Source organism: Ostrinia furnacalis, unplaced genomic scaffold (assembly GCF_004193835.3).
Source record: "Ostrinia furnacalis isolate ACB-3 unplaced genomic scaffold, ASM419383v2 OfSCF0629, whole genome shotgun sequence".
NCBI lineage: Eukaryota > Metazoa > Arthropoda > Insecta > Lepidoptera > Crambidae > Ostrinia > Ostrinia furnacalis.
The window spans coordinates 529,518-539,440 of record NW_021130868.1 but is presented as its reverse complement, the minus strand read 5'-3'; the positions used below and the strand labels follow the sequence as shown (position 1 = coordinate 539,440).

Below are 9,923 nucleotides of genomic sequence, written 5' to 3'. Positions count from 1 at the left end.
CGTCACACTCACCCACTCTTCCTTCTCTTTCACACATCTTTACGTTCCGTTTCTCACTCGTATCCTACAGACATTTGGTTTAAGATGAAAAATATTATTCATGAAATGGAGTTTTTTTTTTAATATTCTTGAATATTACAACTTATGCTACAAATTACATAAAGATAATTATTTATGTTTCTTTATCCTCAGAATCATCACGTTTATAATACGCGTACAAAAAAAGTTTAATAAGACTCTTCACGCAGTACTAACTAGAGATTCGCTTCTCTAGGTTTCAAAAACTAATATTCTTCATCCCATAAAGGTCTACATGTTTATGACGAAATTAAACAAAATTACTCCAATTCAGTTAACAAAATTACGGTTCAAGTATCAAAACCTCTCGCTCCGCCTACCTCACGGAACTGAGTTTGTTTTGAACCTATGCCTTACGCATCCCTCCGAATATAAGGCGGAAGTGTCCCGTGCTCGCCTCACTTGATCCTCGAACTCAAGACTGGGAGGTCGTCCTTAGTTTGGAAGACTTTTTATTGAAAATGAGAGTGTTTGTGTTTTTGATTGTTGCCGTCGTGGCCTGCAGTGCTGCTCCTGGTATAGAAGACGATGGGAGGATAGAGCTGTTCTCTGGAGTGGCTATTGAGAAGTAAGTAAACATATTTTACTAATATTAAATTTATAAAGAGGAAAGATTTGATTGTTTGTATTGAATAGGCTCTTAAACTACTGGACCGATTTGGAAAATTCTTTCACCACCAGAATCTCTACATAATTTCTGATGNCCTTCCCCTACGTAGGCGGTACAAAGCACGCTGGGTCAGCTAGTTTTAGGCTCGCTTTTGATTCTCGCAATCTCAACCGGAGGGTGGTGCCCAGAAGGTTCCTTTTCACTCGTTAGATAGGCTTAATATTTATTATTTAGACTGAATTTAAAAAAGATAATTGGATATTAGGTAGATATTAAAACTTTTCCTATTGGTTTGAAATCATAAATTAAAAATAATAATTTTACGTTATCGTGAACGTCCTAACCAAACTGATTAAATAATTTGCAACAGACTGTGTATTGTGATTATGTGAATCCCACTTTGTATTATTTTTAATTACACTAAACCCTTATTTCATACTTAATTTTAACTTAATCAAATTGTCATCCAAGTTCCAAATCACGACGCTCTGACTCACCAAAGCCCAAAGACAAACCTTGTCTAACGACAAACATAATTAAGTTACTTGGAAATCTTCGTTTGTTAATTAGTTTTACTCTTTGTTTGTTCTAAATACATTCAAAAATTCCTCAAAAATGCGTAACACGCATCCTGTTAACCTCAATTACGTAACATGGCGTAACACACAAAATAAATGACCAACTGTTAGTGATTTACCATGAAGCACTTTCTACTGTTTAGGAAAGCTAACAGCCTGTTACACTAATTCGCCATTTACAGATGACACGTCGTTAACCGTTTAAAGGGACTCGTTTCTCGCTTGACCGCACCTACTGACAGCTTAATTTTAGAAGTAAAACAATGTACACTTAACTGCTTGATTTAACATAATAAGGCCCGTATACACGAACGATGCTTGCATAAGTGAAGCAGCAAATCGAACGCACAGCGTTGAATAGAGCTCTGTGATTTATTCGTATTTCACCCTGTGCGTCTACGCGCACTGTGAGACCTAATAGTAATGTTTTTATCATAGAAAACAATTGTAGGATACGCACGACTGAAATCTATCGTGTACAGAATACGTCTGCTATAAGTTCTTATTTTATCCCAATTTTCGTGTAGTATAATTTTTGACTTTTTTTTATTTTGGAGTAAAACAGATAACAGAATCGGCAAGGTAACTAAAAGATTGTTTAGAAGACTGTGTTTTAAGCACATAAAATTAAGTATTTGATTTGATTTGATTTGAAAGAGTTCTATTTAATAATAATAATAAATCTTTAGACAATTTCACACAGCGCCAGCTAGCCCCAAAGTAAGCAACTTAATGCTTGTGTTATGGGTGCTAGCTTAACGGATATACTACTTATATACTTTGTTTTTTTTTTAATACATAAATATTATACATAGTCACACCCAGACCCGTCACAGAAATTAAAATTCATCATTTCAATTTCTGCCCGGCCGGGAATCGAACCCGGGACCTCTCGGCATAGTAGTCCGTTCTGAACCACTACACCAAACGGCCGAATTTAAATCTGAGATATGAATTAGGCACTAAAAAGTGTTTCATGAGAGTACGATTTGTAGTACGCAGGAATTAAATAATCATACGTACGGCACTCTGCGGAGGTTTTAATATTATTGTCTTATAGAAGTTTTTGTTTATTAATTAATAGCTATTATGAAAGTAGGAACAAAGTAGTTCAGTCAAACATTTAACAAAGTACGGATTAAGAGCTAGATTTTAATTCCAACTGTACAATAGAAGCGAAAGTTAAAATCTTATTGCGTGTAACTATTCTTATATACTTACTCTTTCTGATGAGGATAATCTTTTAAATCAGGTGTGATTTATTACCTTCTTTAACATCCAAGTCATCGCTTTATGTAAAATTAAAAACGCCACAAACATGTAGTTGCAGATTAATTGTGAAAAAAAATAATGTTAAGTTTTATGAAAAGTTAAAAATAATAAAATTACAATTAAAGAGTCGACATTGCAACATTTAATTCGCATGTATGTACTGTTTAACAATATAACATTAAAATAATAAAAAATAATAATGTTGCATTAAAACATTAATTAGAAAGGATGAACAATTATTTAATTTTTATTTTCATCGTTCACACAACTGATGCGAATTAATTATTTTTTATTACATATTTTTACTATCTATACTAATATTATAAATGCGAAAGTAACTCTATCTGTCTGTCTGTCTTGCTTTCACGCCTAAACCCTTGAACCAATTTTGATGAAATAATTTGACATAGAGATAGTTTGAGTCCCGGGAAAGGATAAAGTTTTTCTGTGACAGACAAAATTCCAAGCGGGCAAAGCCGCTGGCGGAAGTCTAGTTTTTAATAAATAGGTACATTTCTACTTGATCTGTTTGATTGGTACTACTCATTACAAATGTAGACAGAATGCAGAAGTAAGTTCAGCGTAGGACGACAAGGTCATCCGTTCAGATGACCTCATAAAGGTAGCAGGAAGGCGCTGGATGCAGGCTGCTACCAACCGACTAATCTGAAAATCATTGGAGAGGCCTATGTTCAGCAGTGGACGTCCTAGCTGAAAGGACGATCTTACCTTAATCTAAAATCACCGGATCTTTACAGTTACGGTCAAAGTTAGGTGGTGGAACTCAGCCTAAATGATTGTATTAGCCCAAACGATCCGATTACATGTAGACAGTAGATTTCAATGTTTTCTTTTCATTTTTACGTACCAAACTAGGTTTCCATTATTTAAAACTCTTGCTTTTATAATATTTTTGGTGCATAAAGAATCTGTGACAAATATGTATAAAGGAAGACGTAGATGGTTTCTATAAAAAAATATTGTTTACAGGGACGCGACTGGAGAAGAACAACTGAAAGTCAAATTCGAACCCGGAGAACTGAAGGATGCTGCCAGGACATTCGCAGAAGGTAATTCTTACATCGATCATCTGCCTAAAAGATCATTAGAAGTACCTACTCGTATGAACTCCGTAATTAAGTAGAGCAACACCAAGCCAATCGTTTCAAAATTATATTCTAATTATAAATGAACGTGCTCATCACATAAACTTTTTACCTCAGCAAGATTCGACCCAGCTGGCATTATCGACTACCGGTAGTAAAATCATTTTTTTTATAACCAGCGCTACCAATTTCTAATTAGAGATACCATTCTAGATTTTTCTTGTTGTCGTATCGACGAAAACTAACCAGTGTCAGCCCAAAAAAGATGCATAAAATTCTTCCTGCAAAAATCGGCACTTCCAAAAAGTCCCATCCTATTTTTAAAACCCTAAATTTTAATACTGGCCGAAATCACTACTACGAATGATCTCCAATGAAAAAGAAAGTTGTCCAAACCAGTTCATTGGCCTGTTATGTCAGATCGCGTTACCGTCTCGGTCAAGGTTACGCACTGTTACGAATGCATCGCTACGACTGCGTAGTTTCGTAGCGATTTCGTAGCGCTAAGGAATGAGTTTTTATATTAGTATGAATTACTATGAGGTCTCACAGTGCGCGTGGTCGCACAGGGTGACACACGAACCAATTACAGGGCTCTATTTAGCGCTGTGCGTTCGATTTGCCGCTTCACTTAAGCAAGCATCGTTTATGAATACGGGTGTTTATCTCTTTTTATCATCAGTCTGTAAAAGTCTGTCTTCCTGCTCTGATGTAACCTTGGGGACTAAAGAGTAAATTAAATAGATATTTACTCGGGAAATGTGCTTCAGCGTAAAATTTAAAATTAGGAGTCCTAAGAATTCCCGTGTTTGATTGTAGTTCAAGTTTTTAAATTAATTTGGGCTTGCCAATAGGGCTATTCTCATATCTTTTTCGTATCACTTTTGTATAAATGATTTGAACAGTTTGACCTCCAATGACACCCAATCAATGAAAGTTCAGTAGTCTAGAAACGACAGCGAATTTAAGCAGAAGAATAAAGAAGGAGTTTTAAATATACTACTCGTACTACCAGCCTAAAAATATTTTATAAGTACTCTTTTTTTAAGTCGGTTAAAAATACGCGCATACAATAAAGCGATCATCAGAACATACATACTCATACATATAGATTACGAATAAACCACAATCCTCAAGGTTCAGTGACCCGTTCCACGCACGCTCCTCTCTCGGTCAAGGTGATCTTGTCTGAACGTGCAGTTACTTCATAGTTCAAGTAAAGGAATCATGTGGTTAAAGAATTAAGGACTAGCTTTTGCCCGCGGCTTCACCCGCGTGAAATTTATTTTGTCACAGATCGTCGTAAATTATAGCCTAAATGTTATTCTGGGTTATAAACAATAATACTGTAAAGTTTCATCAAAATCTGTCCAGTAGTTATTGCGTGAAAGTGTAACAAACATGTTAACATCCAGACATCCATACAAACATTCGCATTTATAATATTAGTACGATTTGTCACACTGGATGCGGGCAGCGTACAAGACGGTCGTTATGGAAATCCTTTAAGGTTTAGCCAAACCAACGCGATCACACGCGATCAGTCGGCGTACAGCGATGGAGATCAGACTTAGGTTCCAGCCAAACCAACGCAATCACACACGATCAGCCGGCGTACAGCGATGCATGGCGATTAATGCATTTAAGTCTGATCGCCATCGCTACACGCCTGCTAATCGCGTGTAATCGCGTTGGTTTGGCTGAAGCTTTAAATGCATTGATCGCCATCGCTGCACGCTGGCTGACGGCATGTGATCGCGTGGGTTTGGCTGAACTTTATCTATCCTTGATTGCAGAAAGTCTAGCATTTGACTTATGTGGTAGAAATTAACCAACAAATGAATTAATACTTATACTCGTATCATGAAATTAAACAATAGTGCTAAAACTTATCTTTTTTCTGCAGCTCGAGGTAAAATCAAGAAATACACGCCTCTGCTCACCGGGATCGGCGTCAAAGTGATCGCTGTCCTTGGTCTTCTATTCGGAGGCCTCACCCTGCTCGTGACTAAGGCTCTGGTGGTGGCTAAGTTGGCTTTCCTGGCCGCTGCAGCCTTGGGCATCCAGAAACTGCTGAGTGGAGGTGGCCTTAACAATTTGAGTGGCAAGGTAAGCTAGAAATTTAGAAGCAGTAGAAAGCCTTATGTTTAGTAATTTAGGTCTAAAGTCTTATCATTCGACAGGTTTACAAAACTTCACCATCTTTTCACCATCAATCCCTAATTTTTAAGTGACCCCTATGATTACACAATCAGGAATTTTATTTTCATAGGGGTGACTTAAAAATAAGGGATTGATGGTGAAAACGGGCATTACTGTCATTTACTTCTATGCGCAATGTAGCGAACATTTTTTTTTGCTTACAACCTGAATAGTTAGCTCATCATCTAGGAAAGTCACTACTGTTTGGGTGAGTCCTTTGCCCGGCTGTGTAACTTAGCAACACAGTTTCTTTAAGGGAAATTAATGAGTCGACAGAAATGTGCCATAGTTTACACCTACCTCAGTTTTTCACGTGGAGATAGGCCTCTCTGAATGAAGAGTCTTAAACTGAAATTACATTTTGGTTGAAAAATAGGCATACTAGCCCTACATACTTAGCCCAATTCATCTGCTATAGATTGTTACATCCACGAAGATGCGCCCCACCAATTTTTGGTCGAAGGAAGCGCGGGGTTCGGGAGTTTGATCCGAGCAATCCAAGCGTCATTATTGTAGTGTGCGTGTGCCTGTGCACTCATTGATAAATTTAGCGTGTACCGATAACACTCAAACATTTGCAGAAGAATGGTGGAGTGCGTCTTCGTGGATGAAAAGATCTATACACATCTAGCGAATAAAATTATAATCTGTACTGTATAGTTTAAATTATATTCTCATCACCAGATCGCCAGCTTCCAGTCGTCTCCCCAGCAGTGGTCATCGCCCACAGCGTCAGCAGCATCCTACCCCTACGCCAGGTCTTCCAGCATAGCTCAGGACGCTAACGACTTGGCTTACAAGGCTCAATTGACGTCATAATGACTCATCGAATAATAGGTGCAATAAAAATTGATTGGGGCATAAAATTAGCATGGGATAAGTGCAAATAAATCAAACTTTTAGCGCCATAAGGTGCTATAATACAAAGTAATTTCCAGTGTCATTTTTTTCACTTAATATGCCATTTAAGAATTGTATGCTCACTGTTGAATAAATGAAGACGGCTGAGAGCCAAATCACACGATACGTTGCGGCGTCGCTGCGTCGTCTTAAGCGAGGTTTTGACTAGAAATATTTGCAGAAGTTGACTTCCGCAAGCTGTCACCACTGTGTAAATATATGTGACAAGCCAATTTCTGCAAGATTTACACAGTAGTGACTGTCTGTCACATAGAAATATCTGTGTCGGTGCGGCGCCGCGTCACGTGATACGGCGAAATTTTTACAGTGCGGCGCCGCAACGCATCGTGTGCTTTGGCTCTTACAATACTTTCAGTGGGTAAATATCTATTGTAGTATACAGCTGATATTGTGCGAATGTTAGTATTGAATTTGCAATATTATTTTTATAGTGTTAATGTATTTTAAAGAAGTAGGTATGTTGTATGTTTGTGGCTTGGTTGATATATTGAATATCTGACGTCATTCCTTTCAATGATCTTTTATTAATGTTAATTGATTATTATAACTAACAAAAATAAGTTTTAAAAATTTTAAAATGAGTTTTAAATTACATTTTTATAATTTGTTTTTGTATAATGCTGAATTAGTGGTGCTAAAATCGTTTTTAAGTACAAATTTTATTTTAAAGTTTTGTAATTTATACAGTTTATTTAATTATAATGTAATAAACTGGACAACTGGATGGAACAGGGTTAATTCAGTTCTAAATAAAATGTTTAAGCATTTTAATATTCTATTTTGTAATATTAGTTTGTAAAATAATGTTTTACGGGTTTTCTTTAAACCATTAAAATAGTTTTATTTATTTTATAATAAGTATTCACAAGACTGTATCATTAGATTTTATATAAATAAAATAAATATTCAGATACGAACGAATTTTCTTTATTTTACAAACATTTACGAACTCATTTGATCCAAGATCTAGGGTTCAAAACCCAGATAGGACACACTTAAAAATAATTATGTCCTACTGTTCTTAATTGGGTACCTTGTGTGCCATGCAAATAGTCAGAAATTAAGGTAAAACATAGGTACTCTTTTTCATCAAAAATTTCTACTAGTGGACAAAACATTTGACTCCACTGGTTTTTATGACTTGTTTACTCTATTTACTGTCTCTAAAATAGAGCTTGCCAAATTTTTTATTTACCAGTGAATTAACAAACTAAATAAAAGCCTTGTAGTACAACTATAGCAAACAGATCTTCTGCAGCAACATTATTATACGTAACTTCTGATATTTCAAAAATTGTACGCATTTGCGTTTTAATATTCCAAAGTATAAAACGAGCCATATAAACTTCAACATCAGTCGGCGAAAGAAGTCGTTGGCTTGTATTGTATTGTCTCTACCACTCTTACTACAGAACTAGCAGAGCCATCTAGTGACAGTACTGAGTAAACTCCCGTCGAAAAATCTTTCAATACAGTATGTTGTCGTAGAAAGAATCACTTGAATTTTTTATTGAAGATTGGAGCTAAAATTGCCTCAGTAACTTATTATTATAATATTTTCGTTATTTTTGTTAAAGGTAGGTTATATTGAAGGTTATATTCATATACGTAGATACAGTTTGTGAGTTACAAAGTCAATAATACCTTTAACATCAACATAACATTCAAAACTGTAACTTTATGTAAATTATACTATATACTATGTACTTGATGAGCCCTTAAGTCGCTTGTACCTACCTACATTCAAAACTTACTATAAACTCTTTCGTAGTCATAAATACAAATTAAAGTTATAAATACACTCACAGATACCGAGTTAAATAAAACTGACTCCAATAAAAATCTACTTTTTCCCTATAAATGTATATTCAATGTTGACATAATTTTTATTTATTTTTAGGTTTAATCAATACTTCTATAGTAACTTTTATAAAATAAGGTGTTTAGTTTCGTTAACATTAATATTAAATAAAATGTGTGACTAAAAGTTTGGCTCAAAATAAATGGAAATACCTAAGCATACATATTATTTATATCATGTTATTTGTTAAATCACGAATCTTTTATAAATACTTGTACCTATCAGAATTTGTATTCGGATTTTTTTTAAGAAATCGCATAATATTTTTTCGCTAAATTCGAGAAAATTTTCGACAAGATCAATTAAAATAGAATCATTACAAGTATTTCGTCGTAATGATTGAATATATTATCATTATCATTATAGAAGTAATCATGACATTTTTACTGTTCAGTATAGTAAAAAATTAGCTTTCATATTTTACGAGCTGCAAAGCATAGCGTCGCCTCAAGGCAGATTAGAAACTACTCGAAACTAACGCACAAACCCACTTATATACTAGAATTCAATAGAATAGAATGCGTAAAAAAATTAATGCCGTGTTCACGCACACATAGGTAAATAGCGTACGAACAGCAACGTATGTACACGCCTTTCACTCACCCACACTTGGGTGAAAACTGCGTGAACGAAGGCATGCATAGAGACGCAACGATCCTGTGTTTTTTTAGTGCAAGAGAAATTTGTAACAGCGTAGATACGTATTACAATATTCCTAAGGCTTTGTCATTAGAAGTGTAAAAATTACTTCCCTAAATATTTAAGATTTATTTATTTTATTTAGCCACTTAATCATTAATTTGTCAGTCTGGGAATAATAAATAATGTAAGACTTTAAAAGCACATACTAATTAAAAGTATTTTTATACAATTGTATTCTTTTTACCATTTGATTTAGTGACAGATTTTTTCTTCAATTACTTTTAAATATTCTTCTTCATAACGTGTGTGTCAGCCCAAAACTCCGCTACAAGAATGGTGTTGCCAGCAGCATTCATGAAATCTTTATAAACTTTTAACATTAACCGTCAAGTACTTAATCGTAGTTTATATTTTAAAGCAATACCCAATAAATAGGATTCGATAATACTCAAGTTATCACACGGTCATAAAATAAAATGCTCAATCGTCTCTATTCATTTCACTGTTTGTGCCACCAAGACTGCCGCTTTCTCTACACACACTACGCTGTTTCTGCATCTGTGTGCGTACACTTTCACTCGTATCCATTTTTGTTGTATTTTTATCAGATTTCTTTTTATACTCGTTTCGTATGAAAATAAGCTATTCGTAAT

General features: G+C 35.1%; 1 protein-coding gene across 1 annotated transcript; it reads left to right on the top strand.

Annotated features, from left to right (window-relative positions):
- The first annotated feature begins 494 nt into the window (after nucleotides 1-494).
- LOC114366382 (uncharacterized) lies at nucleotides 495-7,243 on the top strand. The gene is made up of 4 exons (XM_028323246.1): nucleotides 495-646; nucleotides 3,529-3,608; nucleotides 5,551-5,753; nucleotides 6,531-7,243. Exons 1-4 carry the CDS (start codon nucleotides 540-542, stop codon nucleotides 6,663-6,665), a joined length of 525 nt encoding a protein of 174 aa, XP_028179047.1. The 5' UTR covers nucleotides 495-539; the 3' UTR covers nucleotides 6,666-7,243.
- Nucleotides 7,244-9,923: the final 2,680 nt, after the last annotated feature.

Bases quoted from the DNA above. Each gene is read 5' to 3' on its own strand.
- LOC114366382 (XM_028323246.1), top strand. From the start codon at position 540: ATGAGAGTGTTTGTGTTTTTGATTGTTGCCGTCGTGGCCTGCAGTGCT. The intron at 3,609-5,550 runs GTAATTCTTACA...TTTTTTCTGCAG, and splicing joins TGCCAGGACATTCGCAGAAG to CTCGAGGTAAAATCAAGAAA. The intron at 5,754-6,530 runs GTAAGCTAGAAA...TCTCATCACCAG, and splicing joins TTAACAATTTGAGTGGCAAG to ATCGCCAGCTTCCAGTCGTC.